We start from the raw sequence: 24867 nt of genomic DNA on the forward strand, positions 1-24867 counted from the left end.
CGGCCCATAGCCCGCCAGGACAGCAAGAATACTGGAGTGGGTGGCCGTGCCCTCCTCCGGGGGATCTTCCCAACCCAAAGATCGAGCTCCTGTCTCCTGCATCTTTTGCGCTGCAGGCAGCTTCTTTACCGCCAAGCCACCAGGGAAGCTCCTCTGCATGACTTAGTGTTCTTCAAATCAGTACACTTCCTGTTTCCCTTTGGTCGCTCTGTGTGGTGTGCGGGATCCCAGTTCCCCGACCAGTGATTGAACCCGTGCCCCCTGCATTGGGAGTTTGGAGTCTTAACCTCTAGACTGCTAAACCATCAAGGAAGTCCCTCAATATGCTTTCAAATGTCTAGTAGCCTTATTTAAAGCAGCGATATTAAAATCCAGTTTGTGCTACTTTTATCTTTCTGACACCTATTAAAATAAATACACATACATGTGATATGGCTATCACATTTAAGAGTGTTGGTCCCTGCCCCCATAAAATCACCTTGAGAGCCCCTTGTAGTACATAGCCCACACTTTGAAAATCTGCTCTGCCACAACCTCCAAAAAACAGGAGTTTGAAGTAGATAAGCCACTCAGCAGGATGGCAGCAAACCCAAGAGGGGCCAGGGCACTGTGAGCTTGGGTATCGGGGTAAGAAATGTGAGCGTGTACACTCGCTCTGGGAACGTGCCTCAGTTCCTCCCAGGAGTCCTCACCCGCGGGGTCAGCCCGAGAGAACAGCTCAAGCCTGTCACCTGGAAGTCAGCCTAAGAAGAACTTCCTGGCTTGAGGTTGCCCCACCCTAGTGAAAGACCTGTAACAGGAACCCGAGTCTCGCCTCGAATGTTCGGACAATTCTGGGTGTAATTGGTTCAGGTGGTATCAAATGAGAGCCAGGAAAGTAGTGGCTAAGAAAGGAGAGAGGAGAAGTGAGAAGGAGGAAGCAGGTGACGTGGGAGGGTGGGACTTGGTCAGAGCCAGCAAGTCTCTGACAGCCTGTTTCCCTAGGGGAAAAAAAACAGCTTGAAAATATGTCTGCTTGTCTCAACCAGCACTGCAGGTTCCCTTAGCTTTAGGGCTGTTGTAGCCTTCCACTTTTTTCTGTCTTGTACTATTTGCTTTTACATAAATCTCGCTTATAACAACCTAACACCCAGTAGCAGAAAACACATAAGCAAGCGTGACTTTCTCCTGGCTAAAATCTATTCATAGGCGTTTCAAACTCAGATAAATTGCTGAGAAAATCCTAGCCTGATGATGCCCTTTATTTGTGACTTTTTTCCCCAACTTCCTTTCCCTGTGCGTTTGTGCACAATGCAAGTACGCGTGGCTTAGTGCTCGACTAAGACCAGAAATCTTCCTAAAATTCTTCCCTCGGTCTCCAAATTGCTTTCATCTCTCGTGAAGGAAGAAACCACACCCACACATCAGCAGATGATGAGAAAGGTGTCTTTATTGGGTGATTTTTTTTTTTAAGGCATTTTTGTCTGCTGAGGGCCTTACAGGAGTCATTAGGGCATACCTACCACCAAAAAGTCACGAATGACTGTCTTATGACCTCACTAACACAGCGGGCAAACTGTAGAAGCATTCTAGGGGAAATTAATAAATTAGGGGGAGGAGGTGGGGTGTCCCAATTCCTGGGGCTTTGGAGGCCTTCCAGCTGATTCTAGCTCCACAGTCTGGGCCCTTTAAGAATGTACCATTTCCTGGAATTCTAGAACAGAAGAGGTGAGAACAGGGTCAGCAGGGAAGGCTTGGCACTTTACAGACAGGCTACTGCCAGTGAGAGTTCTGAAGAGGAAAGAGAACCAAGCACATTGTCAGATGATGGCCATGGCCCCCTCCAAGGGCACAGAAACAAGAAAAGGTGTCACTGACAGCCTGCAGTGTTCTGTCTTCCCGCCTAATCTAACCTAACAAACATCTTTAATTTTGCATCAGAGCCTCTTGTGTTAGGATTTGCCAATCCAGTCATTTCTGTTTGACGAGAAGTGAATTCATTGTAGCAGCCCATCACAATACCTGTGCTCACTCAACCTTTTGTCTGGTCAGTTCGGGACAGAAATGGGAGGTTTCCATCTTCTGTTCAGTAGCTACTTATTGTATATTTAGGAAACGCTTAATAGATTGGGACTTTGAGCTAACTTCTCTCTACTGGACCCTAACCTGGGCCCCCAAATTTATGTTACTAAAAGATAATAATAAGGTGTGGATGCTACAGAGTGAAGTTGAAAGCTGGGATTTGCTTTATATTTATTGATAAGCTTTGCTTGTTTGAAGTCTTTCATGAGTAAGTTTAAATAAACCTATTTTCCCTTACTTGAACTATTTTTCTGAGCTATCTATATAGGCTGCATTAACTCCCATATAGTAAGTGATAGTGGTATCATTTTGAGTAGATTTTTAAGATAAGGATCTAAAGTAGCAGTTTTACACTTTAATTAGTACCACCATAAGGAGCACGCATAAGTTCTCCTGAGTTGACATGCACGAAGTAGGTAAAAAGCGTGTGGTTACATGACAGAATCAGATGAAGATAATCCTACAGACATGCAGTTATGCTGAAATTTGCACACAGGGCTCTGCACACAGAAGGCTGCACAAATGGTGATTGATTTATGTGTTATCTTAGTATTGCCTCCTTGGTATGCTATTGTCCAGAAAAACCTGTTTCTTTAAACCCTTGCAAGCTAAGATCCTTTCCTACTCAAAAGAATCAAATAGATACTTCGGTATGATTCGTACTTGAGAATGTCAATTCTTCCTTATTCAGAGAGACTCAAACCCCACTGCTGGAGATTCCTAACATTATTTTCCAGGCGCATCAGGGTGTCTTGCAAATAATGGGCCAGGCTAGTAGCTAGTACCCTGGTCAGGTGAAGGGCATTTTCTGGTTCATGGACAGTGATCAGTGGGACTACGTTCTATGGTATATCCCCATGCCAGAGTCTTGACATAGATCATTTGCATCCTCACGTTACTTTTATGGATGAAAAGACTGAGGCTCAGCAAGCTGAAGGAAGGGGCATTTTAACCCATGTCTGTCTGATCTCATGGCCTCACCCCCTGCTCTGGATGCTGCCTGAGCTCATCTCTCCTGCCATGTACAGGTGTGAACATACCATCAGCCCCAATTTTCCCGTCTCCGTCATTGTCCGCAGCTGCCATCAAAGACTTGGTTTCCGACTCAGTCAGTTCTCTAGCACCACTCTCAAACTTCTGGAGAAAAAACCTACAGGATAGTAACGATGGAGGGGAATGTTTTTAAAACCCGCACACATTCCTGCGTTTGCCCCTTCCTTTTTCTCTTGAAGCAAACCATCTGTTCCCAGCAACCACAATAATCAGTCAAGATCTTAGCAAGCAAAAGTTTCCTTCATTGTAGAGACCAGTGGACGTTTTGTTTAAAATTTTTTTCAGAAGTTTGCTGTTAGTCTCTTTGCCAAGGAGCACTCCCGAGACTGGTGGCCTGTTGTCCCCGAGGTCTCTGGTGCCCGTATTTAGTGTGTTGCGAGTCAGCGTGGCCGACTGACTCACGTTCTTCTCTTTCATGAGAATCTACTGAGTGACCAGCGCCAAAGCTGGTCATTGAAAGATACTGGGGAGACTGGCCTCCTCTGCACCCCCGCCCCACCTAACGATGTTGGGGTGCTGGTCGGGCTTAGGACAAAGCTCACTTCAGCTCTTCTTCATCCAGGTACCCACTCTGGTCGTTGTCTATGAAACGAAAAACATCCTTCACCTGACTGGCCGACATCTTAGCGAGGCCCGATGTCTGGAAGAATTTTTGGGGTTCAAAGGTATCTGGATCTGAAAAATAGAGAATAGGTTATTCTGATGCTCATTGGATTGCGTTCTGTCTCTGGACCAAAGTGATGTCAACTTAGGATGTTAAAACTACTTTACATAACATTATTGAGCTACAGGGATGCTCTTTTTAAAAAAAACTTTTTTTTTTAAAAGCCAAGGGCTGTGACTGGGTCTGGATTCTGAGGCAGCCAAGACCATATGCCTTCATACTCATCTCCTTTCCCCCTCCGCAGATTTCCCTCTGCACTTGACTTTGTCCGTCTCGCCTTCTCTGGCCTCCTCTCCTCTGTGCTTCCTGGTGCCCTTTATTCAGGCTGTGTATCCGAGATGGCACCCCCACTGGTCTAACTGGTGAGAGAAATACAGTCATAGGATTCAAACAGGCTACGGGGATCCACTGATTCCTCTTTTTTTTTTCTTCATGTTTAGTAAGTTTCTTTCACCTTACAGAAAGGGAGTCTATGCTCAGATCTCCTATTTCTATCATGTAGTTATCTAGCTAATAAGTTCTTCCTCTGATTCCCATGCACTTTCAGCCAGTTTGCATTTTAATTTTTGTAGCTTTTCAGGAGCTACCAATATGTGAGAGAAACCCGCCACTGCCTCACTCCCGCTTTACCTTGGCACTCCTGCAGGGCTGCTGCAATGTCGTCGGCACTGAGGACATCTGTGATGCTCATTTTCCACCTGTTCTCACAGAATAATCGAGATGTGGTAAATGCCTAGCAGAAACATGCACGTCTGGGGGGAGTGCACCCCCCCAGGCCCCCAGAAGCTGCACATTTGTTGGAGAAATTTTAAAATGTAATAAGCATATGACCAGCTAAGATATAATATCCAAATAAAAACCAAATACCGAAAAGATTCCAGCCCCCTTCGTCTCAGTGTCCTCTCTTGAATATATGCCAAAGATGAAATTAAAAAACACAAACTAAAGAAAGATTCAATGCTGCTTTCTTGTAAAAAAAATTATATTTACATCATCAACCACTCACACGGACATCTACAAGCCATTCAGAAGTAGACTGTGTTACAAATGCAATGGCATTTTAATACACCGGCCAGAGAATAGCAACGTTGCAAGTTTCACTTACGGAAGGACAGAGCTTGGGCTACTTGCAGACCCTCTATGGAAGGGATGCCCTTCTGTCCTGAAGGATGGGAATCAGAGACATCAAAAACCCGTTTACCAGAGATCAAAATCTACCCATGTTTCAACTCCACAGGAAAAGAATCTGAGCACCACATGCACCAGCCTAAAATGAATGTGTGTAGGAAAGAAGAGTCTGGGATCTGGGTGGTCCACCAGCTACTCACCGTTTTAGATTTTCGTCCAAGAAGAATCAGGAAAAACAACCGAAGGAGCCAAAAAACAGATGTGCTTTTGCTACCTCACGACGTACCTTATATAGGATTGAAAAAGCGATAGGAAGAACCTCTTAGATTTCCTTTTCAAGGATCAGGTGGACATAGCTCAGATGTCTTGCTTTACTAATTAAACCTTTTTTCTTCTTCTATTTATATCTCAAAGGAATGTGGGTAGGAACAGCCAGTTTTCAAAACCAAACCTCAACAAGCCTTAACTAAGGTTTCAATTTTGCAAACCAACCCTGCTGGCCAAGTGTCAAGACACCAGAGGCCTGGCAAAGAGGAGACAGTGGTTGAAGCGAGGTAAACACATCTGAGGGGGCTCTGTCAATTGAAAAGCACCCCCCCCCAGATGTTAGTGGCTGCTGCCGGAGGCAGGTCTGTTGTCAGCCTCTGAAACTTTAGATATGAGAGGCTGACCTCAGTCCAGGGCTGACAGACTCAGGGTCAGTGTCAGATGGGTACAAAGGCTTGTCCCGCCAGGGGGATAGCTCTGGTTAGATGACTTTCCAAAGAAGTCTTGACTTTGGCATTTCTCAGCTGTACTTTTTTTTGATTGACGTATAGTTGGTTTACAATGTTGTGTTAATTTCTGCTGTGCAGCAAAGTGATTCAGTTATACCTGTATATACATCCTTTTCTGATCTCCTTTTCCATTACAGTTTATCATAGGATCTTAAATATGTGCTATACAGTAAGACCTTGTTGTTTATCTAGTCTGTATATAAAAGCTTACATCTGCTAACCCCAACCTCCCGCTCCAGCCTTCCTCCAGCTCCTTCATCCTTGGCAACCATCAGTGCGTTCTCTATGAGCGTGATTCTGTTTCTGTTTCACAGATAGGTTCATTTGTGTCATGTTTTGTTAAAGATGTTAATTAATCTTTCGGGCTGTGCCGTGTCTTCCTTGCCATGAGCGGCTTTTCTCTGGTCGCAGTGATGAGCAGGGTCTGCTCTTGGTCGCAGTGCACGGGCTTCTCATCATGGCGGCTTCTCTTGTTGCGGAGCACAGGCTCTAGTGCATGGGCTTCAGTAGCTGCGGCACACAGGCTGTCGCCCCAGAGCATGTGGGATCTTCCTCGACAAGGGATTGACCCCGTGTCCCCTGCGTTGGCAGGCGGGGTCTTAACCACTGAAACACCCAGGAAGTCCTCAGTTGTCTCGTATTTTAGAGTCCACATATAAGCAAAATCATATGGTATTTGTCTTGCTCTTTTTGACTCCACTTAGTATGATAATATCTAGTTGCATCCGTGTTGCTCTCAGCTGTATTTTAAATTGCACGTACTAAAAAGGCAAAAAAGAGGAAAATAACTACCCATTCCCAACCCCACAGCTAAAATTTGCAGAAAATATATGAGGCCAGGACTTGGGACCTCATGATTTGTTTTTGTTTTGGGGGTTTTTGGCTTTCCACAAAGTCGTTATATAGACATCACTGTGCTATTTTCTAAAAAAAAAATTATGGTAGAAAACATAGAACATAAAATTTACCATCTTAACCATTTTTTTAATTTTTATTTTTTTAATTGGAGGCTCATTACTTTGCAATATTGTAGTGCTTTTTGCCATACATTGACATGAATCAGCCATGGGTGTACATGTGTTCCCCATCCTGAACCCCCCTCCCACCTCCCTCCCCATCCCATCCCTCTGGGTCATCCCAGTGCACCAGCCCTGAGCACCCTGTCTCATGCATCGAACCTGGACTGATGATCTATTTCACATATGATAATATACATGTTTCAATGCCATTCTCTCAAATCATCCCACCCTCGCCTTCTCCCACAGAGTCCAAAAGTCTGTTCTTTACATCTGTGCCTCTTTTGCTGTCTTGCATATAGGGTCATTGTTACCATCTTTCTAAATTCTGTATATATGCATTAATATACTGTATTGGTGTCTTTCTTTCTGACTTACTTCACTCTGTATAATAGACTCCAGTTTCATTGACCTCATTAGAACCGATTCAAATGCATTCTTTTTAATAGCTGAGTAATATTCCATTGTGTATATGTACCATTGCTTTCTTATCCATTCATCTGCCAGTAGACATCTAGGTTGCTTCCACGTCCTGGCTATTGTAAACAGTGCTGTGATGAACATTGGGGTACACGTGTCTCTTTCAATTCTGGTTTCCTTGGTGTGTATGCCCAGCAGTGAGATTGCTGGGCCGTATGGCAGTTCTATTTCCAGTTTTTTAAGGAACCTCCACACTGTTCTCCATAGTGGCTGTACTAGTTTGCATTCCCACCAACCGTGTAAGAGGGTTCCCTTTTCTCCGCACTCTCTCCAGCATTTATTGTTTGTAAACTTTTTGATAGCAACTATTCTGACCGGTGTGAGATGGTACCTCATTGTGGTTTTGATTTGCATTTCTCTGATGAGTGATGTTGAGCATCTTTTCATGTGTTGTTAGCCATCTGTATGTCTTCTTTGGAAAAATGTCTGTTTAGTTCTTTGGCCCATTTTTTGATTGGGTCGTTTATTTTTCTGGAATTGAGCTGCAGGAGCTGCTTGTATATTTTTGAGATTAATTCTTTGTCAGTTGCTTCATTTGCTATTATTTTCTCCCATTCTGAAGGCTGTCTTTTCACCTTCCTTCGCTGTGAAAAAGCTTTTAAGTTTAATTAGGTCCCATTTGTTTATTTTTGCTTTTATTTGTTACTCTGGGAGGTGGGTCATAGAGAATCCTGCTGTGATTTATGTCAGAGAGTGTTTTGCCTATGTTTTCCTCTAGGAGTTTTATAGTTTCTGGTCTTAACTTTAGAAAAAATATGGAACACTTCATGAATTTGCATGTCATCCTTGCGCAGGGGCCATGCTAATCTTCTCTGTATCGTTCCAGTTTTAGTATATGTGCTGCTAAAGCGAGCACCGTCTTAACCATTTTTAAGTGTACACATAGTAACGTTAACTACGTGTAGATGGTTGGACAACAAATCTCTAGAATGTGTCCATGGTTGGACAGCAGATCTCTAGAACTTCTTTTCTTTTTTTTTGCTGTGCCGCAGCACTTAGGATCTTACTTCCCAGACCAGGGATTGAACCCAAGCCCCTTGCAGTGGAAGTGAGGAATCTTAGCCACTGGACTGCCAGGGACATCTCTCTAGAACTTTTTCATCTGACAAAACTGAACTCTGTACCCACTGATTAAGAACACTCTATGCTCCTCCCTCAGCCCCTGGCGACCACTATGCTACTTTCTGTCTCTAAGAGTTGACCACTTTAGATGCTCCTTATAAGTGGAATCGTGTAGTCGTTGTCTTTCTGTGACTGGTCTCTTTCACTTAGCAAAATGCCCTTGGGGGTCATCCATGTGGTAGCATATGACATGTCATATGCTTCTTTTTTGAAGGCTGAATTCAAGTGTTTTAAAGTCAAAACTGATCCCATGTTGCAATCATAATTATTCAGTGTTTTTTTAGAGAAGGATCTCAGGACTCTTACCTGGGGGTACAATCTGGACAGCCATCTTCAATTTCCTCCCTGCTTCTATGCCTCTTCTTTTGCTAGTGTTATCAATGAAAAGTTTCTCTCAGGAACACCTACAGCATTTTTTTTTTGCATAAAATTTTTATTTTTTATTGAAATATAGTTGATTTACAATGCTGTATTAGTTTCAGGTGTACAGCAAAGTGATTCATATTTATATGTGCATACATACATTATTTTTCATGTTGTTTTTCTTATAGGTTATTACAAAATATTGAGTAGGGTTCCCTGTGCTACAATAGGTCCTTGTTGTTTACCTGTTTTATATATAGTAATGTATATAGGTTAATCCCAAACTCCTAATTCATCCCTCCCCCCTTTTCTCCTCTGGTAACCACAACTGTATTTTTTATGTCCCTACAGCATCTCTTAAATTACCAAACCTTAGGTCAGTGCCATTTCTGTCTTGCCCATATGATGTTGCCCCAAATGCCTAGCACAGTGCCTGGCCTAGTTAGGTGCCTGGAAATTATGTGATGAATAGATATATAAAAACAGCAAAAAGAACCTGAAAATAAGATTACCAGACACCATCCACTTGCCCCAGTCTTAAAAAAAAAAACAGTTTCTGAAAATAAGTCTTAAGAAATTAGGTTGCTGACATTAAGTTGCCATAGAAACTGGCTGAGTTGTTTCTTTCTGTGCAAGGGTTTACAACTGTCCATAGAGAGAAAGACATTTTAAAAAATCTTCTCATTTAAATGAAAACAGCATATGGGTTAAACAGTTTAGATATTCATGCTGTTTTTCTGATAGAACGTAAAGATAAACAGAGATCCAGTAAATGATGTCTGAATCAAGAATGTAACCAGGATTCTGACCTGAATTCCACTACGTGCAATCTGGGGATCAAAATGTTGATTCACACAGAAGGACAAAGACTGTATGATTTCACAACTCTTAGGTGCTTCAATTAGTGCCCAGTTGTGTCCGACTCTTTGTGATCACATGGACTGTAGCCTGCCAGGCTCCTCTGTCCATGGGATTTTACAGACAAGAATACTGGAGTGGTTTGCCATTCCCTTTTACAGGGACTCTTCCTCACTCAGCAATTGAATGTGCGTCTCTTGCATCTCCTGCATTGGCAGGTAGGTTCTTTACCACTAGTGCCACTTGGGAGTAGTCAGAATCCTGGAGTCAGAAAATAGAAGGGTAACCACCAGGAGAGGGGGAAAAGGGAAGTAGTGTTTAATGGGGACAGAGATTCAGTTTGGGAAGCTGAAAACATTCTGGAGGTGGATGGTGGTTGGTAGTTGTAAAACAGTGTGGATGTACTTGAAACCACAGAACTGTATACTTAAAATAGTTAAAATGGTACAGTTTATGTTATGTATATTTTACCACAATAAAAAGTGTTGATTCAGTAGTCTTCCTTATTTTGGTCACCAATTCCCATGAAAGAGAAGAAAGAAGCATTGGAAATAGACCTTGATTTGAGCCCACATCTGTCCTTTATTAGCCATGTGACTCTGCACTCCAGTTTCCCCTTTTGGGAAGTAGGAGTAATGCAAATACCTGCTCCATCAACTTCTCAGAGTTCCTCCAAGGATCACGTGGCCAAGTGCAGGTCTGCAAGTGTCCAGAGGGGTCTCAGTGTCCCCTGGTGAATCCCACCCCATCCTGCAATTGCAAGAGTATTTCATTTGTGTATCCGTTCCACTCGATTGGCAGGGACTTCCCAGAATGGAGGGAATGGGTGCTGGGATCGACTAGCACTGTCTGCAATGGGAAGACTGGCAGCAGGGAGCAGAGCACTTCCTGACTCCGTCCAGGCTGTGTGTTCGGGCTTTGCTTCTGCCACGGCCCCCGACTGTCAGATCACACTTCTCTCTCAGATGTTTGATGCTGTCCCCAGTCACTGGTTTCTATCCAGATCCCTGATGGGGCTATTTATCCCACAGACTTCCCCTCCTCGGAGCCCACACACCTGCTGATTTTGTAGCTCTGTAAGCTCTTTCCAGCCACATCGGCCTGACCCAGGTGTCATCACCACCTATGCCCAACCCCAATCTTACTGGTAACTAACTTCTCGGAAGTGTCTGAGGCCTTCTGTTCAGTGTGTGTGTTGCTGTAGATAAAAGCACAATTGACTTCCATCCTCTCTCAATGATGTCACCTCCTTACATTTCTCAGCTTCATCTTCTCTCCATGCCCCACTTTCACACCCTCATCCTAGCCTCCGTCATTTCTTTGGGAACAGCTGCAGAGGACTCCTAACAGGCCAACCCTCATCCGCTTGGGCTCCCCTTCCAGCCTCACTCGGTGGATCTTTCCAAAAACCTAACTGTGTTAGTTCCCTAGGGCTGCCCTAATGGACTGTGTGGCTTTAAAATCTGTTGTCTCAAGTTCTGGAGGCCAGAAGCCCAAATCACAGCAGAGCCCTGCTTCCCTTGAAGGCTCTGACGAAGGATCCTTGCCTGCCTCTTCCAGCCTCTGGTATTTGCGGACAGTCCTCCGCACTCCTTGGCTTGCAGCTGCATCTCTCTGGTGTCTGCCTCCGTCATCGTATTGGCATCTTCCCCCTTTGTGTCCTCTTCTTACAGAGACACCAGTCGTAATGGATCAAATGCCCACCCGACTGTGGTATGATCGCATCTTAACTAATGACACACCTGCCGTGACCTTTTTTCTAAACAAGTCACTGTATGAGGTATGCGGGTTAGGACTTCAGCATATCTTTTAGGGGGACACGATTCAACCTAAAACACAAAGCGTATGGGTCCCCTCTGCCCCTTCCCCCTGACCTCGTCTGCCAAACCACAAGCCCTTCTCTGGATTCCACTTGCTCTTGGAATAAAGACAAAAGTCCTTCCCACGGCCTTGAAGACCCTTCCTGATCCGTTCCCTGCAGACTTCTCCAGCCTCATCTCACACCGTCTCCCACATCAGACCCTCAAGTTACCCACTCTTCCACCAACCATGGCCTTGTTATACTGTTGCCTTTGCCTGGAACACCCTTCTCCTTCCTCTCACCTTTAGATGTCTCACACACACAGCCTTTATAGCTCTGCTCAAGTGTTACCTCTTTCAGGAAGCCGTCCCAGACTCGCAGAGTAGGTCACACCCGACTTCACAGGCGGTTGAACCACCGTGCTTCTCTCAGCAGCAAAATCACAGCTGCTGGTCCTACTTGCTGTGGTCACTTGAATCGTGTTTCTTGCCCTCTGGGAAGTAAGATGCACGCGAGGAGGGTCAGAGTCTGTGTCTGCTCAAATCTGTTTCCCCATGTGGATGTCAACAAAATGAGTACAGGCAAGGGCTATTTGTTCAGAGCATCCTGCAGCAAGGGAGGCACCATCTCTTGTCTTTGGCAGGGCCCCAAAGGCAGGCAGAGGAGCAGGAAGGTTTGACAGTGGAAAAAGAGGAAGACTCAGGTATGCTCTGATAGGAGGCTGGCAGCTTGGAGCAGCCGGAGCCTGGCTGATAGAAGCTGAGCATCCTATGTGAGTGTGTCGGGAGCGTATTTGGCTTTCTGGTTGGTCCTAAGTTGGAAGCAAGGGCCAAAGTGAAGTAAGCTATCAGTTTTAATCCAGTCTCCACTGTTTTGGGCCAGTTGTTACAAGCGTTCGTTTGGCTTCCTGGATTACTTGCTGGAGATAGTGGTCTCATTTGCTACAAATCTGACTTACAGGTTGGCTTCCACTGGGTGGTTGCTGCAGATGGTGGATCAGAGTTCTGAGTTCTGTTTTCATATGTGCTCTGACCATTCAAGTGTGAATCTAACTAAGACCAAGCGAGGCCAAATAAATAAATAATTTTTTAAAGGTAGAGAGCTGATGCCAAGAGGAGTCTGCATAAACAGACCTTTCTAAAAGAACCCTTATCTTCCATTAGTTCTCCATGTATTTCCCAGTCACTTCCTCATGGTCTATTACCCCAGGAAGCCTAAACCACCTTTCCTTTGTCTAGCCACTTCTCCAGAATTCAGCATTCTTTGTTAAAATGGTACGTAACCCCCCAAGCTTAATTGCTTCTCTGAGTGTCACTTCTTTCCTGTAAACTCCCATGCAGGTGAACTCCTGTCAACCTGTCTTTTGTCAGTTTAATTCACAGGCCGCATGAACCGAACCTAAGAGATTGGAAGAAAACATTTTTTTCCTCCCTGACAGCCCCATTAATCTCACCACTCTGTGTTTTGTTTCTCGAGAATGCTTACCATGGTCTGAATTTATTCGGTTTACTGTTTTCTTGGAATCTCCTGAGAAGTAGGGGCTGTGTGTGTGTCTGGTTCATCTTCAGTCCTCAGGACCTGGCTCTTACTAGCCCCAGGGGCTCCAGCAGTGGAGAACAGAGGGCCTGGCCTCATCTGGGTACATGACTAGCTGTAAGGTGGGCCAAGTGGGAATCTGAAGTCTTAAGTTAAACAACATCCAGAGACTTCCCTGGTGGTCCTGTGGCTAAGACTCCATGCTCCCAGTGCAGACGTCCTGGGTTCAATCCCTGTTCAGGGAACTAGATCCCACATGCTGCAAATACCGTTGAGTCACCAGGGAAGCCCACCCACCTGTTCCCCTTGATAATTCACTTAAGATCCAGGGCTAGTGTGGTTTGGACCTGTTTCCTTAGGGAGAATTTCTTTCTTTTTTTAAAAATTATAGTTGATTTACAGTGTTGTGTTAATTTCTGCTATATAGCAAAGTGATTCGGTTATACATATATGCATTCTTTTTTTTTTTTTTTTTTATGCATTCTTTTTTAAAAATATTTTTTCCATTATGGTTCATCACAGGATATAGAATATAATTCCCTGTGCTATATACAGTAAGACCTTTTTGTTTATCCATTCTATATATAATAGCTTACATCTGCTACCCCCAAGCTCCCAGTGCATCCTTCCCCCAACCCTCCCCCTTGGCAACCACAGGTCTGTTCTCTATGTCCGTGGTTCTGCTTCTGTTTCTTAGATAAGTTAATTTGAGTTATATTTGAGGTTTCACATATAAGTGATATCATATGGTATTTGTCTTTCTCTCTCTGACTTACTTCCCTTAGTATGATAATCTCTAGTTGTATCCATGTTGTTGCCAATGGCATTTCTTGTTCTTTTTCATGACTGGGTAGTATTCCATTGTGGCTCTCCAAGTGGCTCAGTGGTAAAGAAACCACCTGCCAATGCAGGAGATGCAGGTTCAATCCCTGGATTGGGAAGATCCCTGGAGAAGAAAATGGCAATCTGCTCCAATATTCTTGCCTGGGAAATCCCATGGACAGAGGAGCCTGATGGGCTACTATTCATGGGGTTGCAAAAGTCAGACATGACTGAGCAACTAAACGACAATTATTCCACTGTATATATGTACTTGGGGGATTTCTAAGAGCAAGACAGGATATAGTACTTTAAGATATGATCACATCAGGATAGCTTGACTTAGCATAACAAGTATCTGGACTACTCTTAGGATTGTTAGCACTCATGTGATACCTGGCAAGACTGTGGCACTTTCAGTAAATGAATGAACAAGTCACTAGCCTGGCTTGTATGTAGTGTGGGGTGTGTGTGTGTGTGTGTGTGTGTGTGTGTGTGTGTGTGTGTGTGTGAAGGTTAAATACAGATAAGAAGGGGAGGAGAAAGGAGAGAGGAGAAGAGAGGGAAACCCAGGCCCTCCTGCCATGTGAGCCCGGGTGACGTGTCACTGAGCATCCACTTGCCCGGCTAACACAGCTCAGGCCCCAGGGAAAAACTTCTTCACATCTCTTGCTCCGTGTCCTCAAAACAAGACAACTGTGCCCAGAGATACGGAGTCTGTGTCACTCCTGATCCCAGAGACTGGGGAGGAGGGAGGATTGAATTGTAAACTATTTCCTGTTTAGAAGAATTTAGTAAGGTTTAATGAAATTCTGTGAGTATTTTAACACATTAAACACTTTCATTTTATTTAAATCATTTTGATTAAAATTTTGGTTTTTGTTAACTATAGTTCATATTTTACCATTTATTCCTAGCTGACTTTGCTTCAGAAGAAAACAATTTTGTGAAAACATACACAAATAATTTTGATTTTTAAATGTTTTACCTTTATTATATGTTTTTGATGAAAATATATTCAAACATCATACTTTGAATATAACTGCATTTTAATTTTTAGTCCCTGAGCTTATTATTGCAGTAGAATATTGTGTAGAAATATTATTATAAAATTACAAAGTGTTTGCTAAAAAGAAAGAAAGAAAAACAAACTTTGTGTGTTTAAAATATAACAATTTATGAATTGTGTATGTCACTGTTTTATTATTTATCCAAACATTGTTGGGGCTTCCCAGGTGGCTCAGTGGTAAAGAATCTATTTGCCAGTGCAGGAGATGCAGGCTTGACCCCTGGGTTGGGAAAATCCCGTGGAGAAGGAAATATGAACCCACTCCTGTATTCTTGCCTGGGAAATCCCATGGACAGAGGAGCCTGGTGGGCTGCAGTCCATGGGGTCACAAAGAGTCGGACACGACTGAGCAACTAAACAACAACATTGTTGACCCAGCAATACTGACATGTAAAATAATAAAAGTTAGTAATTTTTCATGTTTTTCCTATTTTGCTCTTGCAAAAAGCCATACACAGCCTATCCACTTAAAATGTGTGTTAAACCCTTGTGTATCTCACAGCTCAGAATGTTCCCAAAAGTCAGGTATTCATGTTTCCTTACAGATGAGGAAACTAAGCTGAATTTCAGAGAATGGGCCAGCCGTTATCTTCCTACTGAAATCTTCCTGTCTCCCTGCTCTTTCTAAACTGGCTGGACTACCTGCTGCTTTTGTCAGACTCAGAGAGCAGAGTCCCAGTGAGATGATCCTTATTCAGGAGGGCCTGTCCTGGCCGCAGTCAATGGAGAGGCTGCTATGAGAATGTATAAAGAACTCTGCAGGTACTTTCCCTGTGGTCCAGAGGTTGAGAAACTGCCTTCCAGTGAAGGGGATGTGGGTTTGATCCCTGGTCAAAGACTAAGATCCCACTTGCCGTGAAACAACTAAGCCCGCGTGCCACAACTAGAGAGTTCACTGCACCTACTGAACCCTCGAGCTCTAGAGTCCAGGGGCAACAAGACAAGCCCGCATGTCCCAGCGAATAAATAAGGAAATACAAAAGGTGTTGTTGTTGTTGTTGTTTTTAAAAGAACTTTGCAAATGTCCGTCTCCTCTGCCAAAAATATTAAAAACAAACAAGAAGCCACAGCTATGGTTCACTTGTCTTAACCACTGGACTGCCAGGGAAGTCCCAGGAATTTTCTTTAAGATGCCGGCTGCCAGTGGCCTTGTAGAAAGTGCAGGTTCGGGAAAGGGTTCCCACTTGTGAGAACACTGATGTTTCCTGGGTTTTAGTTCCTCTTACCTCTGGGTTCTTCCTCCAGCTTTCTGTTAGGACTGTATTCCGTGTTTGGAACATTGGATCCATCGCTCCAGGCTTCAGTAATGATCCAGCTGGCATTCTAAGTGTCCTTAGACCCCTTGTTGCCTTCAGGACCCCCTGTACCCCTACGCCCAGCCTTCTCACTGGCTCTCAGAGGACAGTATAAGCCACAGCATTTTTCACCCAAATACTGCAGGAGAGGACAATTCCTCCTCTCTGCCTGCCCATCTCATGCCTTAAATAACCCCAAAGATGACAGCACTTCTTATGTCTTTTTTTCCCTCTTTGAGATTTGCTTTAATGACTCAGTGGAATTGATGGCAAACATCAATCCTAGTTTATTTGCACATTAACCTTTGCCGGGGTCTTCTCGGGTTTTGAGGAGCACTGTAGGAAGAAAATGCTGACATTGAGGCGTGCTCACATCTTCCTGGTCCACCCGCACCCTCGGAGTCCGTGGACCGTGCTCCCGTCTTGAACAGCCTGCGATTACCGCCATGGCATCCTCTCCTGTGTGTCTCCTTAACGCTCACCTTCTGAGCCCGCTCACAGCACTTCTGACACCAGATGTGTGTGCTGGGTGTTCTCCACCATGAGCAGCTCTCTGCGACACCAGCTGGGTGTCCTGCAATTTAACTCAATTCTCACACTGTCCACCTCGAGTCTAGGTTGTCACCTGTGCTTCTGACTGACCAGCTGTAAGTCAGAGGCTCCCACAACCCCCTCTTGGGTTGGATTAATTTGCTAGAGCAGCTCAGAAGACTCGGGAAAAGAGTTTTCTTACTATTTGCCGGTTTATTGTAAACGGATATGATCAAGGGTACAGGTGAGCATCCTGAGGGGAGAGATGCATAGGACAAGGCAGAGGGGAAGCTGCCCAGAGCTTCGTGCCCCCTGCAGGCCAGCTGCTTCCCCAGCATCTTCACATGTTCCCCAGGTGAGGCTCCCCTAGCTCCACACTTTGGGGACTCATGGAGCCTTCCTCACGTAGGCAGCGTCGATCATTAACTTGATTTCCGGCTCCTCTCCCCTCTCCAGAGGATGTGGGGTGGGGGGGAAGCTCCAACTTTCTAATCCTGGTTTGGCCTTTCTGTTGACCAGCCCTCGTCCAGGAGCCCACCTTGTAGAACAAAAGAGATTCCTGTCACTCAGGAAATTCTAAGGCACTGATGAGCTGGTGCAGTGAACCGGAGTTAAAGACCAAATATTAGTGACAAAAGATGCTCCCAGTGCTCTTAGCACTTAGGGAATTACAAGTGTCCAGGAAGGAGCTCTGTGCCAGGAGCCAGGGCTAGGGACCAACATAGATATATATTTCTATTATCTTACATACACATGGAGAAGGGAATGGCAACCCACTCCAGTCCTCTTGCCTGGAAAATCCCATGGACGGAGGAGCCTGGTAGGCTGCAGTCCACGGGGTCACTAAGAGTCGGATACGACTGAGCGGCTTCACTTTCACTTTTCACTTTCATGCATTGGAGAAGGAAATGGCAACCCACTCCAGTGTTCTTGCCTGGAGAATCCCAGGGACGGGGGATCCTGGTGGGCTGCCGTCTATGGGGTCGTACAGAGTCGGACACGACTGAAGCGACTTACCAGTTACATACACAGCGAGATCTCTGGGGCTCTGTGATGTACACACTCATTTTATGTTTATTATTTCTACATCAGTTAATAAGTCAACCAGGTAATCTTTTATTACTCATGCTAGTGTAATGTTTACTTCATAAAAATTTGTAGCATATAGAACAGACTGTACCAATATTTCGATAACCTGTATTGTAAGTTCTGTGATGCAAGACATCTCTTTTCTGCCTTAATACAGGTAACATATAAGGAATCTGTGTAGATTGCATTTATGACTTGAATATCCTTTAGTTCCACTTTGATTTGACACAAAGAAGCACTAGTAGGTCTCAAGCAGTGCCTGTTTTAGAAGCCTCAAGTCCCTGAGAGGAAACCCAATATCAAGAATTTGAAGCAAATTAGCTTGTGTGGAAGGAATCTAAAGAAAACAAACACCGGGCGGTCTGACTGGAGCATTATCAGAGCAGCATGTTGAGTTTTAATAAAATGTTTTGATGTGCTGTTTCAATTTTCAGTAGCAAATCAATTTTATGTATAGAGGGTCGTATTTTAAAAGTTTATTGTGTAAGCGGCCCGGCTAGCTCAGTCGGTAGAGCATGAGACTCTTAAAAAGTTTATTATGTAAATGAATAAGAAAAGTGATGTTCTAAGAGCTTGGGTGACTTTCCTGAGGTCAGACAGCTGGGAAAGTCAGAGTGAGGGTGTCCTACGTCTTCTGCTCGTATATCTGTTCAAGGTCATGTCTAGATAAGAACCTGAGGGAGCCCTGAGGCTCTAGAACAGTCTCCTAGATTTGGACCCGGCCCTATGTCTGTGGTCTCCAGAACTTCTGGATGGCAGTGCTCTATGACATGATATGAGCGTTGTTATGACAATGACAATTTCCTTGAAATTTCTCTTCGTGGATGGTTTTCCTGGGGATCTGATTCTTGGGGGGATGTCTGTTCAATTCAAGGAGCTCCCCCTGCCCTAACATCTGCATGTTAGGGAAGAGCAGACAGATCAGAAGAGGGTGCCCTGGAGTAAGAGCTGTGGCCTGTCTCCTTACGCTGGGTTTCATGTGATTTCTTCTTAATTAACTCACTTAGTCTCCATTAAATGTTACCTCCAGCCCATCAGTAAGTTGAGATGGAGATGCTCACATTTCTCGTTCATGAAAAAATCAGCCATCTAAAGCATTTTGTTTCTTTTCTCCTCTAAGATTTCATATGTGCCTGAGCAGTTTGGGGATCTCCTGATATTTTTTTGCCCTTGGTCAAAAAGTGATACATCGATGAAATAAATCACAGGGTTGGTCAGATTGCAGAAACTTCAGGGATAGGTTTTTACTGAAAAATGCCCAGAAACTTCTTGGCAAGAAGTCCTTGAACATGGCGGGGTGGGCTCTGGGGACAGCCCTGCTGCTGACATGGGCTGTGTCATAGCAGGTGGTGGTGGTTTTGATGGTTGTTGAGTGTTTTATAGGGTGGTAGGGAGGCTGTGCCTCGGAAATCCCGATGCTTCAGTGGAGGAAGCTGGAGTGGAAAAGCTGGGTCCTAGAGTAGTTTTAGGATACTGCCAACCTGTTTTCCAAAGAATTTTAAATTCAGGAGAGAAAGCGTGTTGAAAAAAATCCCAAGAGCCTGAGAGATCTTATCAATGTGAACTCTGGTTCACACGAAGGGTGCGACTCCAGCAGCGAAGGGAGTTCCAGTCCCTCCACATCCTTGCCAACACTTGGTAGTGCTGGTTTTTTGGTTTTAAATTAAGACGTTTTCATTGGTTTGCAGCGGCACCTTGGGGTTTTCATCTTCAGTCTCCTAATGACTATGATGCTCAGCATCTCTTCATGTCACTATGCTACGGGCTGAAGGTATCTCCTCAAATTCAGAGGTTGAAACCTGATCCCCATGTGATGATATTGGGAGGCGCGGTCTTTGCAGTTTATTTGCCATCTGTATTGAGAATGACTGGCACACCTCATTTTATTGTGCTTACATATATTGCACATTTTACAAATTGAAAGTTTGTGGCAGTCCTGAGTCGAGCAAGTCTGTAGTGCTATTTTTTTTTCCAACAGTATTTGTCTCTGTGTCACATTTCAGTAATTCTTGTAATTTCCCAATTTTCTCATTGTTATTATATTTGTTATAGTGATCTGTGATCTTTGATGTCACTGCTGTTACAACTTGCTGAAGGCTCAGATAATGGTTAGCCTTTTTTAGCAATAAAGTATTTTACAATTAAGGTATGGGACTTTTTTTTTTCAAGACATAATGGTATTGCCCACTTAATAAGCTATGGTGTTGTGCAAACATAACTTTTATATACACTGGGAAACCGAATAGTCATAATGACTGGCTTTATTGCAAGATGTGCTTTATCTTGGTGGTTTGGAACCAAACCTGCAGTATCTCAGAGGTATTCCTGTAGTTTTAAAGACAGAATCAATAACAGCATATTTGTAGGCCGATGAGAAAGATTTCTTAGGTAATGAAAAATCCATGTCTGAGGGGAGGGGAGAGTGAGTGGAGTGATATCTTTGAGTGGGCAGGAGGGGGTGGGGTCCTTGAGTGGGCAGGAGGGGGTGGGGCCCAGCATCCACTTGGAGGAGCTGACTTGGGTAGGACAGGGCTAGAGCCTCTTATGCATAGAATAGAAAGCAGAGTGTGTGAGTTGCAAGTGCTGGTAATGACATATGGAATTGGGGAAGGGCAAAAAGCTCTCTCTTTTTAAAAAAAAATTACTTATTTTGGTTGCTCCGGGTCTTAGTTTTGGCTCATGGGATCTTTGTCAAGGCATGGGGGCTTCTTAGTTTCCAAGTGTGGGGTCTAGTTTCCCGACCAGGGGTCGAACCCAGGCCCCCTGCATTGGGCGCATGTTGTCTGACCCACCGGACCATCAGGGAAGTCCCCTAAAGCTCCTGATGATTTCTATTTTCTCAGTGAAGAAGCAAGTTCACCCTCTAGGGATGAAGGTGTGTTGGGGTTTGAGGATTAAAAGAGTGTCCTGGGGAAATAAGAGAGAGAGAAAGGACTAGAGATGTAGAGTGTGGTTTCCTGGCAGGAATTTTTACTTCATGAGACATTTCAGACTTCAACGAGCTGCAAAACATGGCAGGCAGTGCCTGTAGTTTGACACCTCTGGATCTGACCTGGGATTCCCATTAACCAAATTTGGTGTCATCATGACCCAGCCACCTGATCTAGTCACCTTGAGCCTCTTTGTAAGTGCGTACTGTCTTTTTTGGCCAGTGTCAGCACAACTGAGCAGTATGATTCGCCAGAGCCTGAATTATTCATGCTTTTGACCTATTCTAACGAGAACTTTGCCCAAAAGGCTAAATTATTAAGCAGCTGGGTGCGATCTTGAAGGATGCTGCCTAGAAAACCGGGACAGGATGAATTTTCTTGCTGGTTTTGCTTCTTACGGGAATTGAGCCTTTACTAATGATGCACAGTTACTCCACCAATGACGACGATGCCAGGCGGCATTAATGTCCCAGACAGAGGAGAGAAGAGACGCCTGACTAATTAGAGGAGGAGGGCTCCCCGACCTAGCCTGAAAGTCAGCGTTTTTTAGAGCATCACAAAGGCAGTGGGTGAGGACCACACCATTCCCTTAGCTTGCAAGCCCCCTTTTTTTTTTTTGCAAGCCCTTTTTTAAGAAACATAATCACCTCTAGCAACAGAAAAAAAATGAATAAATTCTGGAAATAAGATATATTCAGCAGTGCCCTAGGGGATCCGTGAGGACTGTTTAGCACTTGGGCAACACATAGCCTGTGCGTTTAGAGAAAGTGAGTTTAGCTATGCGTTTAAGTAAATAGATAATGCCAACACTGAAATCCTTAGTTCTTGAATCATTTTTGGAAAACAATGAATGCACACATCTAGGTGTGACATAAATGTGCCAATTTTTAAATAATAGTATGGTTGTCTGGGCCTCCCAGGTGGCACTAGTGGAAAAGAACACACCGGCCAGTGCAGACGACTTAAGCAACGTGAGTTCGATCCCCGGGTCGGGAAGATTCCCCTAGAGAAGGCCATGGCAACCCACTCCAGTATGCGTGTTCTGATGCTGCTCAGCTGAGGACTCAAGGGGGCTCCTTTGCAAATCTGCTGAGCTGGTTTTCTGACCGCCCTCTCCTCTGGCACTCTGCCCTGCAAACTCCTGCTGCTCTGCCCTCCCCAAACTCTCAACTCAGAGAGACTTCCAGCCTCTGCCCAGGTCCCCAGTCCCCAAAGCGCAGCCTGCAGACTCCCTGCCTCATCTCCCCCTCCTACACTGCCTGCCATCCGGTGTCTAACAGCTGCTGTGTTCTCTGTTTTGTCCAGTTTTGTAGGTGCTTAAGGTAGGAAGGGTCATCCAGTCTCTACTGTTCCATCTTGGCTGGAAGTAGAAGAGATCGCCACAGTTATTTTAAAAATTGTAAGCTACTAGGAGAATTTTTGGTTAAAGATTATATAAAGTATTAAGGTTTTTTGATAAAAAGTATGTACAGAGGACTTCCCTGACAGTCCAGTGTTTCCAATGCAGGGGGAATGGGTTCAATCCCCTGGTCAGGGAACTAAGATCCCACATGCTGCAGGGCAGGCCAAAAAATAAATAGATAAATAAATAAAATGACCTATTAAAAATAAGTACACAATTTAAAGAATTGTATGTGTACCCAGAATATTTATTTCCAGTAGAACCCCGAGTTCTCCAGTGAAGTGAAAGTCACTCAGTCGTGTCTGACTCTTTGCAACCCCATGGACTATACATTCCATGGAATTCTCCAGGCCAGAACACTGGAGTGGGTAGCCTTTCCCTTCTCCAGGGCATCTTCCCAACCCAGGGATCAAACCCAGGTCTCCCGCATTGAAAGTGGATTCTTTACCTGCTGATCCATCAGGGAAGCCCCTCCTTCGTAATTCTGTTTGTGGTATAAATTTTGCAGCTGCCTGTAGATGTCACCAGAGAAAGGCAAGTCAGAGGGCACAGAAATCTTGGAGTGAAAACCAGAGCATCATTAGCAGAGGGTACAAAATGGCTGCTGCTGCTGCTAAGTCGCTTCCGTCGTGGCCGACTCGGTGCGACCCCATAGACAGCAGCCCACCAGGCTCCCCAGTCCCTGGGATTCTCCAGGCAAGAACACTGGAGTGGGTTGCCATTTCCTTCGCCAGTGCGTGAAAGGGAAAAGTGAAAGTGCAGTCGCTCAGTCATGTCCGACTCTCAGCGACCCCATGGACTGAAGCCCACCAGGCTCCTCCGTCCCTGGGATTCTCCAGGCAAGAGCACTGGAGTGGGGTGCCATTGCTTTCTCCGCAAAATGGCTGGAAGAGGGTTGTATTTTAAATCAAGAAAATCAGTCCACAAAACCAAAATATGTTAACATGGATATAGTGAAAGCCTTCTTAAAACAAATATTATCATATTTGTTTTAATATCATAAATATTTGTTTTAATATCATAAATATTATCATATAATATCATATTATCAACCCAATTAAACATTGCCCAGGTAAAAAGCAAATAAGGAAAGATTTGCTCATATGTTCAGGGTTGTTGTTGTTGTTCATTGGCTCAGTCGTGTCCTACTCTTTGCGACCCCATGGACTGCAGCCCGCCAGGCTTCCCTGTCCTTCACCATCTCCTGGCGCTTGCTCAAACTCATGTCCATTGAGTCAGTGATGCCATCCAACCATCTCATCCTCTGTCGTCCCTTTCTCCTCCTGCCTTCAATCTTTCCCAGCATCAGGGTCTTCAGACCAATTTAATCAAGGTCAGATTTGATCAAATTCTTCCTTTTAAAAGCTGGGGTTTTGGCAGCACGTGTCACGGGGTCGTTTGTGTGTCTGTTCTCATGGGTGGGATATCATTCATTTAGCACAACTTTGTTGTTCAAGATGCTGAAGATAGGGACTTTCCTGGTTGTCCAGTGGTTGAGACTCTGCTTCCGTCACAGTGGGCATGGGTTCAATCCCTGGTTGGGGAGCTAAGATCCCGCATGCCACAAGGTTAGGCCAAAAGAAAACCCCAAAAAACAAAGACTCTGAATATAGAGTGTTGATCAAGACACAAGATCCCCACTGCCGTGAAGCTAACCTTCCAGGGAAGGGGGACAATAAACAAACAAGAAAATAAACACTAATGTGCAAATAAGACGTGGAACATCTCAGTATTACTGCCTAACAAACCCATGTTCTCACGTTGCCATATACCCATCACTAGGGAAACAGTTTGGAGGTTTGTTAACATCTGCCTGACTCTCTTTTTGGCAAAGCATTTAGACGTCTTTGTTGTTTCAGCAAATGAGTTGCTTTGCAATCCAAAAGCCAGCCATCTCCAGCAGAGGGAGACTTGGTGACAGCTGGGACCCTGTTGCGGCTGGGGGGCTGCGGTTCCCGCCCCCTGCTCCAGGACATTCTGAGAGTGGCACAGGCACGTGAAAGACGTGCCAGGCGACCCTCTGAAGAGCTGGGATCCAGTTCAGAGGCTGCATGATCTCAGATGAGCCCTGTCATGTCTTTGAGTCCATTTCCACAACTGTAATGGTCATAAATGAGAGCTGGACCATAAAGAGGGCTGAGCGCCGAAGGAATAATTGATGCTTCTGACCTGTGGTGCTGGAGGACTCTTGAGAGTCCCATGGATAGCAGGGAGACCAAACCAGTCCATCCTAAAGGAAATCAAGCCTGAGTATTCATTGGAAGGACTGATGCTGAAGCTGAAGCTCCAATACTTTGGCCACCTGATGCAAAGAACTGACTCACTGGAAAAGACTCTGATGCTGGGAAAGATTGAGGGCAAGAGAAGAAGGGGGTGACAGAGGATGAGATGGCTGGGTGGCATCACTGACTCAATAGACATGAGTTTAAGCAAGCTCTGGGAGACAGTGAGGGACAGACAGGGAAGCCTGGCGTGCTGCAGATCATGGTTGCACAGAGTCTGACATGACTTAGCGACTGAACAACAGCAAGAAACGGTCATAGTAAGACCTGCCCCTCAGTGAAGCTCGAGGTGTTTATAAGGAACGTGCGGAATGAGGTGCCTGAGGCAGTTCTGTGCACTGTGTACATCTCCATACTTATTTATCTATTGTCTTGGGCAAGTCAGCTGCCCTCGCCAAACCTCAGTTTTCTCAGCTTTTGAAGGAGGTTGTAAGAAGTCTTTGCATAAGTTCTAGTTCTGTTCAATGTTTCATCTATAGTTAACAGTACTGTGTTGGAGGGTAGATCTCATGTTAAGTGTCCTAAGCACAATAATTTTTAAAGTGTTTTCATCCAGGAAGCACAATAGAGATGCCAAACCAGTGGTGTCCGA

The 24867-nt window shown here is 44.7% G+C and overlaps 1 protein-coding gene and 1 non-coding gene across 3 annotated transcripts in view; both read right to left on the reverse strand.

Annotated features, from left to right (window-relative positions):
• Positions 1-1412: 1412 nt before the first annotated feature.
• The window catches only part of OCM2 (oncomodulin 2), a 28708-nt gene continuing 5253 nt past the window's right edge, over positions 1413-24867 (reverse strand). Inside the window, exons 2-8 of one of the 2 annotated variants that reach the window (XM_081552912.1) lie at positions 22442-22505; positions 5107-5192; positions 4409-4476; positions 4000-4137; positions 3657-3789; positions 3102-3211; positions 1413-1693 (exon numbers count right to left, since the gene is read on the reverse strand). In XM_081552912.1, the coding sequence (XP_081409038.1) occupies positions 1668-1693; positions 3102-3211; positions 3657-3789; positions 4000-4137; positions 4409-4469 (468 nt within the window). In that variant the 5' untranslated portion in view covers positions 4470-4476; positions 5107-5192; positions 22442-22505 and the 3' untranslated portion in view covers positions 1413-1667. The remainder of the gene's footprint in view (positions 1694-3101; positions 3212-3656; positions 3790-3999; positions 4138-4408; positions 4477-5106; positions 5193-22441; positions 22506-24867) is intronic. The other variant, XM_081552913.1, reaches the window with a different exon arrangement.
• LOC145533645 (U6 spliceosomal RNA) lies at positions 7928-8034 on the reverse strand. Its single transcript, XR_014074225.1, has one exon. It is a non-coding gene; the product is annotated as a U6 spliceosomal RNA (small nuclear RNA).

This window comes from Giraffa tippelskirchi, chromosome 13 (assembly GCF_054371585.1).
Source record: "Giraffa tippelskirchi isolate mGirTip1 chromosome 13, T2T-mGirTip1v1.2.pri, whole genome shotgun sequence".
NCBI lineage: Eukaryota > Metazoa > Chordata > Mammalia > Artiodactyla > Giraffidae > Giraffa > Giraffa tippelskirchi.